The sequence below is a fragment of the Aquarana catesbeiana genome, linkage group LG12 (genome assembly GCF_042186555.1).
Source record: "Aquarana catesbeiana isolate 2022-GZ linkage group LG12, ASM4218655v1, whole genome shotgun sequence".
Lineage (NCBI taxonomy): Eukaryota > Metazoa > Chordata > Amphibia > Anura > Ranidae > Aquarana > Aquarana catesbeiana.
In genome coordinates, this window is record NC_133335.1 from 49,522,874 (window position 1) to 49,542,583 (window position 19,710).

Consider the following 19,710-nt stretch of genomic DNA (forward strand, 5'->3'; position numbering starts at 1 on the left):
AACCCCCCCCCTCCTGTAGCTGAGACTGCGCTCCGTCCTGCTGTGTCTCGTCAGCAGCGCGACCCCCTCTTGTCGCTGGATGCTCACTCTCAAATAGTACTTGCTCCCCGGATGGCTCCTGTCCTGTGTGGTTTCAGTGGTGACAGTTCCCCTCCATCCACCTCTCCCCCATCAGTGTGCCAATGCCGATCGGCAAAAGCAGCCTGCCCTGAATGCGCTCTCTCCCGCCAGCAGCAACGCGCCCCCCTCCTTCCTCCGCTCCAGCAGGGCTAATGATTTTTGGCAGTTTCACTGGTGAATGGTGAGAGTGGTGAGTCGGTCCCAGTCCGGTCCCCCTCACCCCTGTCAATGCAGTGCTAGGCTAATGAATCCTGAATGCTGCAGCTCACTGTGTGCTCTCTTCCCCCAGCACCAAGCCACCCCCCCTTCCTCTGTCAGCCCCCCCTCCTCTGTCAGCCCCCCCCTCCTCTGTCAGCCCCCCCTCCTCTGTTAGCCCCCCCTCCTCTGTCAGCCCCCCCTCCTCTGTCAGCCCCCCCTCCTCTGTCAGCCCCCCCTCCTCTGTCAGCCCCCTCTCCTCTGTCAGCCCCCCTCTCCTCTGTCAGCCCCCCTCCTCTGTCAGCCCCCCCTCCTCCTCTCTGTCAGCCCCCCCTCCTCCTCTCTGTCAGCCCCCCTCCTCCTCTCTGTCAGCCCCGCCTCCTCTGTCAGCCCCTGCCTCCTCTCTGTCAGCCCCCTCCTCCTCTCTGTCAGCCCCCCTCCTCTTCTGTCAGCCCCCCCTCCTCTTCTGTCAGCCCCATCCTCCTCTCTGTCAGCCCCCTCCTCCTCTCTGTCTACCCCCCTCCTCTGTCAGCCACCCCCTCCTCTGTCAGCTGTCAGCCCCCTTCCTCTGTCAGCCCCCCCTCCTCTTCTGTCAGCCCCCCTCCTCTTCTGTCAGCCCCCCCTCCTCTTCTGTCAGCCCCCCCTCCTCTTCTGTCAGCCCCCCCCTCCTCCTCTGTCAGCCCCCCCCCTCCTCCTCTGTCAGCCCCCTCCTCCTCTCTGTCTGCCCCCCTCCTCCTCTCTGTCTGCCCCCCTCCTCTGTCAGCCACCCCCCTCCTCTGTCAGCCCCCTCCTCTCTGTCAGCTGTCAGCCCCCTTCCTCTGTCAGCCACCCCCTCCTCTGTCAGCTACCCCCAAACAGCATGCACTTCCCCCAGCTTCAGCGGGGCAAATGTCCTGCAGCCGGGTCACACTGCACTATCTGTGCGCTCTCTCTCTCCCACCCAGCCGCCGGCACCGATGCCGCCAGAGACAGTGAATGGAGGGCCACTGAACTGGTATCCTAGCAAACAGGGACACTTTTGCAGGAGAAAGCATGGTATTACAGACTCCTCCCCTAACAGGTTCACACACATACATCTTTGCAGCGGCTCCTGGAAGGTAAGGGTTTTTTTTGTCTCGCTGTAATGGAGTTCTCTATTGGGGGGGCACAGACACTGTCTGATATTTAATCTGTTACGTTCCACTGCCCTACTGACACCATCCACTGCCCTACTGACACCGTCCACTGCTCTACTGACACCATCCACTGCCCTACTGACACCATCCACTGCCCTACTGACACCGTCCACTGCTCTACTGACACCGTCCACTGCCCTACTGACACCGTCCACTGCCCTACTGACACCGTCCACTGCCTTACTGACACCGTCCACTGCTCTACTGACACCGTCCACTGCTCTACTGACACCGTCCACTGCTCTACTGACACCGTCCACTGCTCTACTGACACCGTCCACGCCCTACTGACACCGTCCACTGCCCTACTGACACCTTCCACTGCCCTGACACCGTCCACTGCCCTACTGACACCGTCCACTGCCCTGCTGACACCATCCACTGCTCTGCTGACACCGTCCACTGCTCTGCTGACACTGTCCACTGCTCTACTGACACCGTCCACTGCTCTACTGACACCGTCCACTGCTCTACTGACACCGTCCACTGCTCTACTGACACCATCCTCTGCCCTACTGACACCGTCCACTGCTCTACTGACACCGTCCACTGCCCCACTGACACCGTCCACTGCCCCACTGACACCGTCCACTGCCCCACTGACACCGTCCACTGCCCCACTGACAGCGTCCACTGCCCCACTGACACCGTCCACTGTTCTACTGACACCGTCCACTGTTCTACTGGCACCGTCCACTGTTCTACTGACACCGTCCACTGTTCTACTGACACCGTCCACTGCTCTACTGACACCGTCCACTGCCCTACTGACACCGTCCACTGCCCTACTGACACCGTCCACTGCTCTACTGACACCGTCCACTGCTCTACTGACACCGTCCACTGCTCTACTGGCTGACAGTGTCCACTTTTAAGGTGGGCTAGTTTCATATTTTAACTGACAATTCTTTTATTAATCAAATCACATTTTATGAGTACACAAATGCTTTTGTTTTATTTAACCATGCCCCTTTAAGTCCCCCCCCACTCTTAATGCAATTTGGCCACAGCCACTGTTCAACGTAGTACACCTCATTACTACTCTCACTGGGTAACCCAAGAGGTGTCCCAGGTATTTTACAATTCTATAGAGTGTACTACAAAAAAATTGCCGTGCGACGTGAAAGTGTTCGGGTTTAGCTTGAAGAAAAGGTGGCAACCCTAGGAGGGACCTCTGTATCCCGTGATGTACTCCAAGAAAAGGATTTTACAGGTAAGCTGTTATAAAAATCCTATTTTCTTTATCGTACATCACGGGACACAGGGCACCATAGTAATAACTATGTGGGATGTCCCAAAGCAATGCCACCTGAGCGGAGGGAGACACAAAGCAAATAGCTGCCGCCAGGCATGAGGACTTATACTGCTGCCTGCAGAACACTGCGCCCGAAGGCGGTGTCCTCCTGCCATCTTACATCCATTTGATAAAATCTTGTGAATGTTTGTACTGACGACCAAGTAGCGGCCTTGCAAATCTGAGCCACATAGGCTTGGTGATGCACTGCCCATGAAGCACTGACTGCCTGGGTAGAGTGCGCTTTAACATTAAAGGGAGGAACCCTTCCTTTCAGGCCATAAGCCTGACTAATCACCTGACGAATCAACTTAGCAACAATAGATTTCGATGGTGCCTGACCCTTTCTAGGGCCTTCCAGCAACACAAACAAAACATCAGTTTTCCGTATCTGAGCAGTCGCTTTCAGATAGGCTTTAACTGCTCTCACTACATCGAAAGAGTGTAATAATTTTTCTTCTGCAGAACGAGGTTCTGGGAAAAGAGAAGGTAAGGAAACATCTTGATTCAGATGAAACCCAAACACTACCTTTGGCGAAAATGTTGGGTGTGAATGATTAAGTATGGCTCTTTACAGCAGAAAGCAGCCAATTCTGATACTCTTCTTATCACAACTGGGAATACCAATTTCCCTGTCAAAAGGATCAAAGGAATATTTTGCATAGGTTCAAAGGGTTGTCTTTGCAACACCAACAAAACCAGATTCAAATCCCATGGGCACAAGGGTATTCTAACTGGCGGAGTTATCCGAGTTACCCCTTGTATGAATGCCCGGACTAAAGAATGCAAAGCAAGCGGCTTTTGGAAAAACACTGCCAAGGCCGAAACCTGACCCTTGATTGTACTCAAGGCCAGCTTCATTTCTACTCCTAATTGTAGAAAGGCCAGAATTCTTCCTATGTCATACTTACGCGGATGCCAACCCTTGGTTTCACAGCAAGTGACATGGGCCTTCCAGACCCTGTAATAAATGGTCCCGGATGCCGGCTTTCTGGCATTAATCAGGGTGGTTACTACCGAACCTGAAAGCCCCTGATTTTTTAGAATGTGGGCTTCAATAGCCACACCATTAAATTTAGCGTTTGTAAGGCAGGGGGGAACCTGCCCCCTGAAATGATGGATGGTCTCCCCAAACCCCTCTGATGGCTGACAGAGCTGGAGATAGCAGTGCTGCCGTAGGAGCCTTTGCTGACACTGAGCACAACAGAGGAAGCCTGGAATGTTGGAAGCCAGGTATGTTGCTTTAACACCCTCTAGTGGCAAACACAGGCAAGGCATTGCATACTCATGTTAGAAAGACCAAGTGAATCATAAATATACATTCCTTGTAATCTTTCTGACTTACCTGATCCCCCCGCAGGACTGCTGGAATTATCACAGACAGATCCAGCCTTCACCCATCACGGCGGGCCGTGTCATGTCAGACCTTCAAGGACCGGGTCCCCTTTCACGGGTCCACTCCCTTGGACCTGTACAGCACCCTGCCGGAAAACTCTTTGGCTGTATCAACATTACCAAGGTGCTGGGTCCCAGGGTCCAGCTCTCAAAAGAGAAGCATTACAGGCAAAAACCTTGTTTCTTCTTCCACGAGGCCCGGGTACCATCCATTTGGCTTTCAAGCACTTTAGATGGATCCGTTTGCACAGCTCCTTGATCCCATCAGGGAATGCTTAGCGGAGCTCTCTTAGAATTTCATCAACCGTGACCAACACCTTAGACACTGGCCAAAAAACTGTGGTACTCCCGGTATGGGAGGGGTAATCAAGTGAGGGGCACTTCCTGTTTCCTTTTTGGTTATACCAGTGTCCATTCACCTAAAGGTGCCTATAACCCACATAGTTATTACTATGGTGCTCTGTGTCCCATGATGTACGATAAAGAAATCGTTGTTATGGCAGCAGCTAGCTACCATAACCCCGGTATCTTCTTCTTCAGAGGGCGTTCCGCTTTCAGATAAAAGTGGTCTCTGCGGCAGATTCACCGCAAGATCACTTTTATCAGCGCCAATCGGGTCCTTTCTCCTGTTAGGTATGGAGACGAGTGAGGGGAAGATGGCCCCCACCCGTCTCCATACCATTGCAGGGGGGAAGCGATGTCAAAACTTCACTTCCGCCCACAGCTCTTAAAGAGACTTTTTTTTTTTTAATTCTTTTTTTAAACTACATTTTTTTTTATTGCATTTTAGTGTAAATATGAGGTCTGAGGTCTTTTTGACCCCAGATCTCATATTTAAGGGTTCATGTCATGCTTTTTTTCTCTTACAAGGGATGTTTACATTCCTTGTAATAGGAATAAAAGTGACACAATTTTTTTTAAAGAACAGTGTAAAAATAAAAAGGTAAAATAAATAAGAAAAAAAAAATGTAAAAGTGTTAAACGCGCCCCGTCCCGCCAAGCTTGCGTGCAGAAGCCATCGCATATGTGAGCAGCGCCAGCATATGAAAACGGTGTTCAAACCACACATGTGAGGTATTACCACAATCGTTAGAGCGAGAGCAATAATTCTATCCCTAGACCTCCTCTGTGCCTCAAAACATGCAACCTGTAGAATTTTTTAAACATCGCCTATGGAGTTTTTACTTGAAAAATATTTATTGGGTTTTATGGCATACAAAAGTATAAGATTTAGTATTACAAAAGTTACAAAGTATTGATCGTTACAATCTATACAGTTGAATGACTTCTCAAAGTAGTTGAAATACAGTCTTGTCATATCAGTTGGATCAAAGGAGAAGTAACAGAGAGATAAACAAAAAGATAAACAAAAAGAAAATAAAAGAAAAATTTGGGGAAGGGAAGATGGGGGGGAGTTCATGTCTGCCATGTCATCGACCTTATGGGGCGAAAATTTGCTCGACATATACAAAATCTTCACGTCTAAATACCTTCAGGAGTGGAGGCAGCGTCTGATTAAACTTAAGACCTGAGAGGGTGAATGCCAAGGGGCACAATGAGTTTATGAATAACCTACGGTGGGTTAAAGACAAAGGATTCTGGGGTGGGGGGTATTTTGAGTCGGCCTAGAGAATTGGTGACATCTTTTGTCAAGTACCATTTCGTGTAACGGAATGGGTTCATTATTTCGATTAGTGACTGCGGAGTGAATGTAGCTTCAATGTACTTCCTCCATCTTTTGAAAAAACGGGAAGTTGACCGGAAATTAAGGGTGATAGTGTCTAGTCTTTCTAGATTGAAAAGTGATGCCAAGGCTTTTTTAAACGTTGTCAGGGTAGGAGGAGCAGCTGATATCCAGTGAGACATGATAGTTCTGCGAGCCACTAGAAGGCAGAGGTGAGCCCAATGTGGAATATTTTGTGAGACCCTCGTTGGCGATGAGGGTGCAGGGGGTATGCTGAACAGGCATAGTAGGCGGTCCTTTGTGTACTGAATTTTGTGGACCTCGTTGATGTAGGAGATCACCTTAGTCCAGTATGCATCAATCTTGTTACAGTCCCAGAGTCTGTGTAGTAGCGTGGGGCGAGGTAGTTTGCACCAGGGACATTGGGTTTGGGTGGGGTCCTTCTCGTTGTAACGGAAAGGGAAATAAGCTCTGTGGATAATCTTAAATTGTGTTTCCCTCCAGGATTCAGAGGCAGTAAGGTTGCGGACTGTTTTGTACCCCTCAAGGATTTTTTCTGGCAGGGATTCGTCGTCTAATACGTGTGACCATTTTTGAAAGGGTTTGAGGGCATATTTCTGTGTTTGATGTTGTATGAGATAGGAGTAAATGTTAGAGATGGAGTAGTTATTGGTTTTGATGAGAGTATCAATGCAGGATGTTTCTAGTGGGTTAGTGTTAGGACCAGAGCATGATTTGAGATAATTGATGAGTTGATGGTAATAGAAAGCATGTGTTGGTGGTAGGGAATATTCCCGCATCAGGGTATGAAACGGTTTGAATTTGCCCGGCTTATTAAGATAAACAGAGGAGACATCTGTGAGGCCTTTAAGTTTCCATTTGCCAAAAGCTTTGTGGATGGTAGATGGAAGGAACATAGGGTTGCCTTGTATTTTGAGGTGTTTGGAAATGTTGGATGGCACTTTGAGCAATTTTCTTACTTCCCTCCATGCAACGACCGTATCCTTAATTATTACACTTGTTTTGAGGTGGGGGGGTAGTGTATTGGGATTAGAATGGAGGATGGCCGAGAGGGTATATGGGTGTACCATAGCCTTTTCTAAATGTATGTTAGAATATTTAGAATTACCAGTTAGCCAGTCTAAGCCCTGTCTGAGTAAACATGCCAGGTTGTAAAAACGCATATTGGGCAGTCCCGCCCCACCCTCGCCCTTCGGGAGACATAATTTCTGTAGCGCTATGCGAGGTTTTTTGTGAGACCATACAAAAACAGTTAGGGCCTTTTGGAGTTTCTGGATGTCTGAATGTTTAATTAGGAGAGGTATGGTCTGCATTGGGTAGAGCAGGCGTGCAAAGGACACCATTTTGAAAAGATGGCATCTCCCAAAGAGCGAGAGAGGCAGGGATCCCCAAGCCTCCAACTCCTTCACAATTTTCGTTATCAAAGGGGGGTAGTTCAAATAATATAGAGAGGATGGTTCACGTCCTATTTTAATGCCCAGGTATGTAATATGTTGGTTGGCTATGGCCAGGGGGGATAGGTGTTTCCATTTACTGGAGAGATGGGGTTGTAATGGTAAGATCTCACTCTTATCGAAATTAATTCTGAATCCCGAGCAAAGTCTGAAGTCTGAAAAAAGTCGTTTGAGTCTGTCAAAGTCTGTTATAGGGTCGGTGGAAAATAGCAGTATGTCGTCTGCGAATAGTGCTGAACGAAGAGTGTGGTTCTCCAGAGTGATGCCACTGATTCCATCAGCTGAGTTTAATATTCTGGACAGGGGTTCGATTGCTAGATTGAACAGGAGTGGAGACAGGGGGCACCCCTGTCTCGTTCCTTTTGTTAGTGGAATCGTGTCCGAAATAAAATCGGGGGTGACAAGACGTGCAGTAGGGGCTTCATACATTTGTGACAGAAATCGCATAATCGGTCCTGAGAATCCAAATTGTGTCATCACTCTAAAGAGCCAGGAGAAACTGATGTTGTCAAAGGCCTTTTCCGCGTCTAATGACATGATGGCAATGTCTTGGTTAGGGTGAGTTTTGGCGTATTCTAGAGCCATTAATACTTTTCGAATGTTTAAGGTGGCCGATCTGCCCGGAACAAAGCCAGATTGGGCTGGGTGTAATAGGGATGTCAGTAGAGGAGCTAGCCGTGAAGCAATTATTTTGGATAGGATTTTGACATCAACATTTATTAATGATATCGGCCGGTATGAGCCTGGCAGTAGGGGGTCTTTCCCTTTCTTAGAGATTAATTTGATGTGGGCCTGTGTTCCCGTAGGAAGATAGGGCCCTCCGTCCCACATAGCTGCGTAAACATGTTTTAAAGTAGCAGGGATGAATTCTTTGGTCATTTTATAGAATTCAGCAGTGTATCCGTCGGGTCCCGGGGCTTTGGCCGAGGCCATGTTTTTGATCGTGGATAGAATATCGTCAATAGTGATGGGGGCGTTAATCAACTCTAATTGTGTGTGGTGGAGTTTGGGTAGACGTATTTTGTCGAGCAGTAAGTCGGTGGTAGTTAAGTCAGTCGGGTCAGCTTTGTATAAATTGGTATAGTATTCTACGAGTAGGTTGCTAATTTCAGCTGGGGAGGTGATCATAGAGCCTGTCTTAGCTCTAAGAGCTGAGATACGGGTGGGACGTCTGGGGCCTGAACACATTTTGGCCAGTAGTCTACCAGCCTTGTTTCCAAATCTATGAAAATGTAACTGAGAGTATGATGTTTTGGCCGCTTCATGCTGTTCTGCCCATAGGTCGAAGGTGGATTTGGCCTGTCTCCATTTTTGTATGTTTTCTATGGTGCGGTTTATTGTGAGCTGCTCATGAGCCAGGCGTAGAGTTTCGCTTGATTTACTATACTGTTGTTTGGCTTTTTTTTTAAACTGGGTTGTATATGAAATTATTTTACCTCTTAAGAAGGCCTTGCCTGCTTCCCAGAATAGGTTAGGATCTGTAATGTGGGCTCTATTAGTGGAAATGTACTCCTCCCAGGCGCAGTATAGTGTATGTTGAAAGTCCTCATTATCAGCTAAATAGGAGGGGAAGCGCCAAGTAGGGGAGGGAGATGAGCGAGCTGTTTGGGTGAGATGAATCACGATTGGGCTGTGGTCTGAAATTACTGTCTCTTGTATGTCTGGTGTACTGGTTATAGAGCTTAGGGCTGGGGAGGCAAAAAAATAATCTATACGTGAAAACGTATTATGAGGGGGTGAAAAGAAGGAGTATTCCCGTTCCGTCGGGTGCATTAAGCGCCAGACATCCACAAATTGCATGGAGGCGATGGCTTGTGACAATAGGGTGGATGCAGATGATGAGGGGGTATGGGTGTGTGTTCTATGTGGAGGGGGGCCTGTGCGATCAGCTAGGGGAGACATGACTGAGTTAAAGTCCCCGCCCAAGAGGTGTAGTGTCTCTGGTGTAGTTAGCACCCATTTCACTAAATCCTGGAAGAAGGAGGTGTCAGGAGAATTGGGAGCATATATGTTAGTAAGTGCTATGTGTTTGCCATCTATAGTCAGATGTAGCGTCATTTTTCTTCCCTCCGAATCAACCTTAACTTCTCTGACTGTGTGTTGTAGATTTTTATGTAGAAGGATAACAACACCTGCCTTACGACCCACTGCTGGGGAGCCATAGACAGAGCCCACCCACAATCTGCGAAGACGTTGCATATCGTCTGCAGCCAGATGCGTCTCCTGAAGTAGAGCCACATCTGCCCAGAGACGCCGCAGGTGTCTGAGGATGGACATACGTTTGTTAGGGGAGCGCAGTCCCTTGACATTCCACGAGACAAACTTTAGGTGACTCCCAAGTGCAGACTGTGACATATTTGGTGTTTGAAAGTGGTTTGGTTCAGGAATTTGCATAGAAACCCCTGAGTGAATGTGTTATCTACCTCTTGGGAGCCGCCAAAGCGCCTCAGAACCCCTGAAGACACAAGAATTAGGATGGCAAACATGAACTTAAACTTTTCTAAGCAACAATAAATTATAAACATTAATAAAGCAGTATATCGCATAAGGAAATACGTAACTTGAGTCGTGGACTTCTCTTTTTTCCACATGAGGTCTCACCTATCTCGTTAGCGTAGCTCCCATTGATTGCCAGCTCCTCACGTAGGGGCAGGGTGGTAGCAACAGGGGGTGGGGATAGGGAAGGTAGGGGAGAGGAAAGGGAAGTAGGGAGGGGGGGGGGTGCAGGATAGAAAGGGGGGGTGGTTTGGGGGGGATCCCCTGAGGAGGTAGTGCATGTTTAAATTAATCAATGGTGAGGTACGCCAAACACAGGGGAGAGCCCCCTCTTAAAATTAGGCTTTAAGTATACCAGAAAACAGAAAGTACCAGTAATCATAACATTGCAAGTGTCCTTGAAAAGGAAGGTTTCCCAGGTAGTGAGGGACTATAGCTGTTGTTAATAACATGACTGTAACATTATAACTGTAGAATTCTTAACTGCGTATCTTCCAGCTACAGGTTAGAAGGGGTAGTGTTCTATAACGGGCATGTAAGGCGGTTTATAGAGACATCACAAGTATCCTCATCTTAATAATAAAACAAAAAAGATGGATTGATACTACCCGTCCTGAGATGGCGATGTGGAAAAGGGGTGATATTGTGGAGTCCTCCGTCAGTTTCTTCAACGGTTCCCAGAGCGAACTGCTTGGTTGGTGAAGCGGCTGCGTTTATATGGAGGTTTAGTCGGGCTTCGGGGGTGCTTAGGGGGATCATATGGACGCTGTGAGGATGACGATGGTGATCCCTCCGCCGCGGCACTGTGTTCCATTTCGGAGCTTCTGTTGGTTAGGTAGGTCTCCGCCTCTTCAGGTGTGCGAAAGGTGAGTTGCTCCCCTTCAAGCGTTTGAACGCGGAGGACAGCTGGATATGCTAGGGAGAATCGGATCTGATTGTGGTGCAGAGTGGAGCATACCGAGGAGAATGCTTTGCGTTGTTTCATTACCTCTATGGAATAGTCCGCGAAAAGTAGCAGTTTCGCGCCATCTACCACCAGTGAGCGTGTGCGACGAAATTTTTGCATTATGGCGTTTTTGTCGGCGTAATTTAAGTACTTCACTATCACATGTCGAGGTTTAGCGCGTGTGTCAGAGTATTGACCCATGCGGTGTGCTCGTTCAATCGTGCACGGTATGCGGAGGCCAAGTTGCTCTGGGATGGTTTTCGCACAGATATTTGTAAGGTGGGAGGCTGGGATCGACTCTGGTAAGCCAATGATACGCAGATTGTTTCTTCTTGAGCGATTTTCCAAATCGTCGAGTTTGTCCCATATGTCTCTCTGTGAAGCATTAATGCGTGCAAGAGCTGCAGATGAGGCAGTGCAATCATCTTCTAATATTGAAATCCTTTCCTCCGCCTGGGTGATGCGCTGGGCCTGAGCCTGGATTTCTATATGTAGCTGTTCCAGCCCTCTGTGTACCGCTGCGTCCACAGTGGCTGTAAGAGATGGCCCCAGTAGTTGAACTACAGCCTGGGCAATGTTGGCAGGGGATGTGGGGTCGGTGTCTGTCACAGCTGGGGCAGGGGGAGGTTGTGTCTGCTGCTGAGGCCGCTCTGTTAAATCCGGAGCGGCCGCCATCTTGGCTGTTTCGGCCTCGGTGTCTCCCGCCGGCGGAGCTGTGGAGGGGGGCGATGACAGCGCCCGGGCGTATGATCGCTCCACGAAGCGGTCCATGCCTGCCAGGGATGGAGCGGAGGCTGTGGGGGGTTTCCCCGGTGCTGTGGCTGGCTTAAATGCCGGTTTTGTGAGGAGCTGTGCGGGAGCTGGAGCTGCTCACCTCCTCCTCATGTGGCGCCGGAACCGGAAGTCTTTGGAGTTTTTAAAGGGTAAAAGTTTGTCGCCATTCCATGAGCGGGCGCAATTTTGAAGCGTGATATGTTGGGTATCAATTTACTCAGCGTAACATTATCTTTCACACTATAAAGAAAATTTGGCTAACTTCACTGTTGTCTTATTTTTTTATTCAAAAAGTGTATTTTTTCCAAAAAAAGTGCGCTTGTAAGATCGCTGCGCAAATACGGTGTGACAGAAAGTATTGCAACGACCGCCATTTTATTCTCTAGGGTGTTAGAACCCCCCAAACATTATTTTTTTTCTAAGTAATCTTCTAGCAAAAAAAAAAAAGGTTTTTAACTTGTAAACACCAAATCTCTGAAAGAGGCTCGGGGCTTAAGTGGTTAAATAAAGTGGAAATTCATGTGAGTAAACACCCCTCCCCCACATTTTCATCCCGCTTTCGTTTGTTGATGAAAATTGGAATTGATTTTCGTCAGTTGACGAAAATTCTAATTGATTTTCATTTAGTTTTCGACACTGGAAACATGCCACTGACGAAAATGATGACGAAAATATTTTCATCAGCGAAATTAACACTGCCATCCATTTATGAGTCAACAGTACATTTAACTATTGGAGCTTCCTGCTTGGACAGGACTGCCATTGAACTGCTAGTGTTGATAGCCAATACCATCCTTTTCTGTAATTACTTTCAGAAGGTAATTAAAATAAATTATTCACTTAACTGTGTGTATTGTATGTAATCACGAGTCTGTCCATATGCTTAACCACTTCCCGACCAGTCGCCGCAGATATACTGCGGCAGATTGGCACCCCTGTACGAATCGACGTACCTGTACGCCGGTCTGTGCACTAGCTTTTGCGGGTGCGTGAGGGCCGCAGGAGCTCGCCTGCGGCTCCGGCGCACTCGATGGCCACCCGCGATCGTGGGAAAGAGAGGCAGAATGGGGAATCTGCCTTTTGTAAACAAGGTGGATCCCCGTTCTGACAGGGGAGGATAGAGAGATCAGCTGTTCATGATCACTAGGAACAGTGATCTCTCTCTTCTCCCAGTCAGTCCGTCCCTCATACAGTTAGAAACACCTCACTAGGGAACACTTAACCCTTTGATCGCCCCCTAGTGTTAACCCCCTCCCTGCCAGTGTAATTTATACAGTGATCAGTGCATTTTTATAGCATTGATCACTGTATTGGTGTCACTGGTCACCAAAAAGTGTCACTTAGGATCAGATGTGTCCACTTCAATCCCGCTAAAAATCCCAGATCGCCGGCATTACTAGTAAAAACAATAAAAAGTCCCTAAATCTTTCCCCTATTTGTAAACGCTATAACTTTTGCGCAAACCAATCAATATATGCTTATTGCGATTTTTTTTATTATTTTTTTTTACCAAAAATATGTAGAAGAATATATATCTGCCTAAACTGATGAATAAATTTGTTTTTTTTTATATATTTTTTTTTTGGATATGTATTATAGCAGAAAGTAAAAAATTTATTTTTTTCCAAAATTTACGCTTTTTTTTTTGTTTGTTCATAGCGCAAAAAATAAAAACCGCAGAGGTGATCGAATACCACCAAAAGAAAGCTCTATTTGTGGAAAAAAAAGGACATCTATTTTGTTAGGATACATCGTCGCACGACCCTGCAATTGTCAGTTAAAGCAATGCAGTGCAGTATCGCAAAAAAGGGCCTGGTCATTAAGGGGGTAAATCCTTCCGGGGCTGAAGTGGTTAAACCCAATTTGAATTTGAATAGTGGTTTTGGCATAGACTGATTTAGAACCTCTTCATTATTCTATCTTTTCATGTGTCAACACTGAAGAAATGACACTTTGCTACAATGTAAAGTAGTGAGTGTACAGCTTGTATAACTGTAAATTTGCTGTCCCTTCAAAATAACTCAACACACAGCCATTAATGTCTAAACTGTTGGCAACAAAAGTGAGTACACCCCTAAGTGAAAATGTTCAAATTGAGCCCAAAGTGTCTATATTTTTTTTTTTGCCCAATTAGCCATTTTCCCTCCCCAATGTCATGTGACTCCTTAGCGTTACAAGGTCTCGGGTGTGAATGGGGAGCAGGTGTGTTAAATTTGGTGTTATTGCTCACACTCTCTCATACTTGTCACTGGAAGTTCAACATGGCACCTCATGGCAAAGAACTCCTCTGAGGATCTGAAAAAAAAAACTGTTGCTCTACATAAAGATGGCCTAGGCTATAAGGAGATTGCCAAGACCCTGAAACTGAGCCGCAGCATGGTGGCCAAGACCATACAGTGGTTTAACAGGACAGGTTCCACTCAGAACAGACCAAAGAAGTTGGGTGCACATGCTCAGCAGAGGTTGTCTTTGGGAAATAGACGTATGAGTGCTGCCAGCATTGCTGCAGAGGTTGAAGGGGTGGGGGGTCAGCTTGTCAGTGCTCAGACCATAGACCGCACACTGCATTAAAATGGTCTGCATGGCTGTCATCCCAGATGGAAGCCTCTTCTAAAGATGATGCACAAGAAAGCCCACAAACAGTTTGCTGAAGACAAGCAGACTAAGGACATGGATTACTGGAACCATGTCCTGTGGTCTGATGAGACCAAGATAAACTTATCTGGTTCAGATGGTGTCAAGCGTGTGTGGTGGCAACCAGGTGAACAGAATAATCAATCAATGATCCCGCGCTCCAGCAATATAAAGTGTAACCAGTGCCTAACACAAATAAAGTAATATATCAATCCGGGGCCATATATAAATAGATAAGATTATATAAACATTAGCATGGTAGTGATCTTCTAGTCAGATGTTTTCTTCCAAATTGATATCCAAAATGTCCCTTTAAAAATAGGATAAGACAGTTCGCCACATCTTGCATGTGAGGGATATAAAATCCTATCAGTAGGCTCACAAAACTCTCACCTCAATATCTTTAATCAACAGCATAGAGTTGTGTAAAATTCTATATTCCGCTATTCCAGCATCAACCACCAGGGGGTCCTCCGCTCCAGCCAACTGGAAACTTCAATGGAAGCTTTAAATCCTTATAATGTTCTTGTACTCCACGGGGGGCGGGGGAGGGGAGAGAACAAGGAAGGAATGGAGGAAGAGAGTATTCCAATAGTGTAGTATTGTTAAATGTCAAATGCTTTTATTTAATCAAAAAACTGGACTCTTACAATAAATAAAATCAAGACAAGCAGTAAAATAAATCTCGTGGAGTCTGAGCGCCGTTCTCACGTCACTTCCGGTATCTTAGTTTAGCCTCCGGCAACTCCCTACGCGTTACGTCATCACGTGACTTCATCAGGGGAAGTCATGTGATGGGGGAATTCATCAGATCCCCTGATGAAGTCACGTGATGACATAACGCATAGGGAGTAGCCGGAGGCTAAACTAAGATACTGGAAGTGACGTGAGAACGGCGCTCAGACGCCACGAGATTTATTTGACTGCTTGTCTTGATTCTATTTATTGTAAGAGTCCAGTTTGTTGATTAAATAAAAGCATCTGACATTTAACAATACTACACTATTGGAATACTCTCTTCCTCTATTCCTGCCTTGTTCTCTCCCCCCCGCCCCCTGTGGAGTACAAGAACATTATAAGGATTTAAAGCTTCCATTGAAGTTTCCAGTTGGCTGGAGCAGAGGACCCCCTGGTGGTTGATGCTGGAATAGCGGAATATAGAATTTTACACAACTCTATGCTGTTGATTAAAGATATTGAGGTGAGAGTTTTGTGAGCCTACTGATAGGATTTTATATCCCTCACATGCAAGATGTGGCGAACTGTCTTATCCTATTTTTAAAGGGACATTTTGGATATCAGTTTGGAAGAAAACATCTGCCTAGAAGATCACTACCATACTAATGTTTATATAATCTTATCTATTTATATATGCCCCCGGACTGATATATTACTTTATTTGTGTTAGACACTCCTTACACTTTATATTGCTGGAGCGCGGGATCATTGATTGATTATTTTGTTTTTATGAGTGGGATGTGAACACTGTTAGATCTTGCTGCAAACGGCATTTAATATATTTATTTAATTAGTTGCACTATAATTACACTTACGCACTGGTCTGTTTTTTCATAATTGTTTTTATTTATTATTATACATTTTTTACCATTTGAAAACATCTTAGTAGCGCGAAGGCTTTTTTATACTTTTATAACCGGGTGAACAGCACAAAGACAAGTGTGTCTTGCCTACAGTCAAGCATGGTGGTGGGAGTGTCATGGTCTGGGGCTGCATGAGTGCTGCCCGCACTAGGAAGCTACAGTTCATTGAAGGAACCATGAATGCCAACATGTACTGTGACATACTAAAGCAGAGCATGATCCCCTCCCTTCGGAGAGTGGGCCGCAGGGCAGTATTCCAACATAACAACCCCAAACACACCTCCAAGACGACCACTACCTTGCTAAAGAAGCTGACGGTAAAGGCGATGGACTGGCCAAGCATGTCTCCAGACCTAAACCCTATTGAGCATCTGTGGGGCATCCTCAAACAGAAGCTGGAGGAGCGCAAGGTCTCTAACATCCACCAGCTCTGTGATGTCGTCATGGAGGAGTGGAAGAGGACTCCATTGGTAACCTGTGATGCTCTGGTGAACTCCATGCCCAAGAGGGTTAAGGCAGTGCTGGAAAATAATGGTGGCCACACAAAATATTGACACTTTGGGCCCAATTTGGACATTTTCACTTAGGGGTGTACTCACTTTTGTTGCCAGCAGTTTAGACATTAATGGCTGTGAGTTGAGTTATTTTGAGGGGACAGCAAATTTACACTGTTATACAAAGTGTACACTCACTACTTTACATTGTAGCAAAGTGTAATTTCCTCAGTGTTGTCACATGAAAAGATATAATTTTTTTTTCAAAAATGTGAGGGGTGTACTCACTTTTGTGAGATACTGTAGTTGGTATATACACTGGCTTCCATGTAACATACCCACATGGCTTGCTTTGTACCGATGTCTTCTTACCTGTGCTGTCTTGGCATCAGCAGAAAGCTGTGACATCTTGTCCATACTGGATTTCAGAAAGTCCTTCAGGGTACGGCAATCATCTTGCTTTGTAAATTCTTTCTGAGTTTGTTCCATCCCAGTCTGCAGAGCACGGACGTCAGACAACAAAGCATCCAGGGACACTGAACAAAGAGTAAGAGGTTAAAATTAAATGGATATTTAAAGCCGAACTCAAGCCAAAATGTTAGGGGGAGGAAAAAAATACATTGCCATCTATGTCCCTGTTGGAGAGATTTTACAGCTGAAGTTTTAAGGTATGTATATTTTTGCTTATTACATTGTTCCAGCTTGGAACAATGTAAGTATGTATGTCCCATTTCTGATCGATCCCCATGGAATCTAGAAACCACTGCAGTGGACATTGCTCCTATAGTGATTACCACTAGCTTCTGGGTCCCATGCTGGGTGGCTGCCCTGTTTAGTCAGCACAGGTCGTCACTCGCTCAGCATGGGCGCCATTCAGAATACACTTTGAATCTTCAACCTCACTTCCTATTCCGATGACAGGCTGTGAAGTTGCAAAAGCAACAGACTCACTCTCCCTAATGGAAGTCAAACAACAAACAACCTTTTATTTTAGTAAACTGGGGAAGGCTTCAATCATCTGCCCTTTTTTTTTTATAGCTCTTTGTTCCAGGGACATCCTCTCTTGTCCTAGTGTTCTTGAGACAGGAAGTGAGGTAAAATCTCCCTAATGAGGAGTTGGCAATAAAAACTTGTTCTGACTCTTCATAAAGCTTGTTCTGACTCTACATAAAACGAAAAAAAAAAAGTTACCAGAGAAGAAATTATTCAATGATGGGAAAAACTGTCACTTATCTAAAGCCATTTGTTTTTCTTAAAGCAAACTGGTCCTTTGAGGAAGAGCAAATATACTATAGGGAATTTTGAGATTTAGGCTGACCAGACATTTATTTTCTTAAATTTCCTTTAGCTTTACCTTTAACTATGTAGTGCCTGACCTCATACTATATGATTTTGTTCAAGATAATTGTATAATGTATGACCAGCGGGCTGAATGAAAAAAACTGACAGCTCGGGTCCGTTTCTTTTTTTTTTTTTTTTTTTCATACATATATATAACATACAAAAACAGAAACCTTGATGGTGCACAAGAAAGTATGGAGTAGAAAATAACATAAAAAGAAAAAAAAAAAAAAGGAATAAAACAAAACAAATTTGAAAGTGCTGTGTGAACTGGCCTGGAACAGGGACCAGAAGTCAGCAATATCTCAGGTAACAATGTTGGTCAAAGGCCGACCCAGCAGGAAAGGGGAGCCATACTGTCCATTGTAATGGTCAAGATGATAGGAAGTGGGCCATAAGATGGGAATACCACACAGGGGTTTGCCCTGGTGTGCACTATGAGGTCCATCAGATGCCAGGGACCACCAAGATGACATTTTAAGATTGTCCTCTATGAACTTAATATAGTATCCCTGGCACCTAATACTGTATCTGCCGGCTGGTTTCTATTGAACTAAGCTGATGCCACCCGACATTTGGCCCGTGTGTACTAGGCTTAAGCGTGTACATGTTTCCTTGTATGGTCATTTAGATATGGAAGAGAAAGGAACAATAGGAATCTTCTACATTTCATCTGAATCTATCCCACATGACTGTTCCATAGGCTAAAGAGAAACCTAGAGGCTGCTACTCCCTAGCTATTGCTGCTTAATGCCACGTACACACGGGCGGACTTTTCAACCGGACTGGTCCAACAGACTTTCCAGCGGACTTTGGACGAAATTCCGATGGACTTTCTAACGAACGGACTTGCCTACACATGATCACACCAAAGTCCGACGGATTCGTACATGATGACGTACACCAGACTAAAATAAGGAAGTTGATAACCAGTAATCAATAGTTGCCCTAGCGTCGGTTTTTGTCCGTCGGCCTAGCATGCAGACGAGCGGATTTCTGGGTCCAGCGGAGTTACGACGTAAAGATTTGAAGCCTGTTCCAAATCTAAAGTCCGTCAGATTTGCGACTGGAAAAGTCCGCCGAAGGTCCGGTGAAGCCCACACACGATCGGATTGTCCGCCGGATTTGGTCCATCAGCGTCCGTCAGACCAGTCCGGTTGAAAAGTCCGACCGTGTGTACGCCCCATTAGTCTTCTTCGGAAAATGCCATTTGTCTAGATGTTGTGCTGCTCAAACATCATCAGTAGTTGGAGAGTTACTGGCCTGGAATTAGTACACAGATAAGTAAGAAATGGCAGCCCCCTTGACCAGTTTACTTTAAACAGGACTCTTCCAAAATCGAGACAAATCTTTAATGTTGGAAGGAGATTAAACAAGGTTTTCTTTACAGAATTTATTTTATACAACTGTACTGATGCAGATAGTGATGCATGTGCTATTTTTGTACGTAATCCTTGCTTTTCTGTTTTAGAAAGTCTCCTAGCCAGAGACATTCCTTGACCTGCGCTTTTTTTTATCCCTGTAATGCAGAGCTTTCCATTCAGACTTATCTTCTCTACTGCTTGGAGTTCTGCCCAACCATAAAAGAGATTGTTGTACACAAGGCCAGAAGCAGCCTCTCTAACAGGAGGTCAATGTGTTTGCCATCCGGTGACGCAGATGCAGCATGTTCCTTTTAGAGCAGGCCAGAGACTTGGCAGGAAAGTCCAAAAATGCATGCATAATTCGAGCAAGGAATTGGCAGAGTGCTCTCTTAAAACCCATCTCTAGCTATACAAATGTACCTTTCTGTGCTGGTGGCACCACCAACCAGGTCAGGAAGGGAGAAGGCATTCCCTTAACCTCTTTCAGTTTGTTTTTTTGTTTTTTTTTTCCTTTTATTGCAGTCTGTGTGCCCATTGAAGAGATTTCATGTCACGTTCTGTTCTGTGCAATGCTTATCACCAGTACAAGATGCGAGGGGAAATCTCCACAATGTAAACAACAGCAATAAAGACATAACAGTAACACGACCTAACAATTTTGTATTGCTGTTGCTTCCTTATTAGGAGATTTCTCAATGGGCACACAGACAAAAAAAAAAAAG

At 45.9% G+C, this 19,710-nt stretch overlaps 1 protein-coding gene across 1 annotated transcript in view; it reads right to left on the bottom strand.

The window, feature by feature from the left end:
- The window catches only part of FMNL1 (formin like 1), a 120,053-nt gene that overhangs the window by 14,073 nt on the left and 86,270 nt on the right, over window positions 1-19,710 (bottom strand). The window contains exon 22 of the mRNA XM_073607735.1: window positions 16,656-16,819. Coding sequence (XP_073463836.1) covers window positions 16,656-16,819 — 164 coding nt within the window. The remainder of the gene's footprint in view (window positions 1-16,655; window positions 16,820-19,710) is intronic.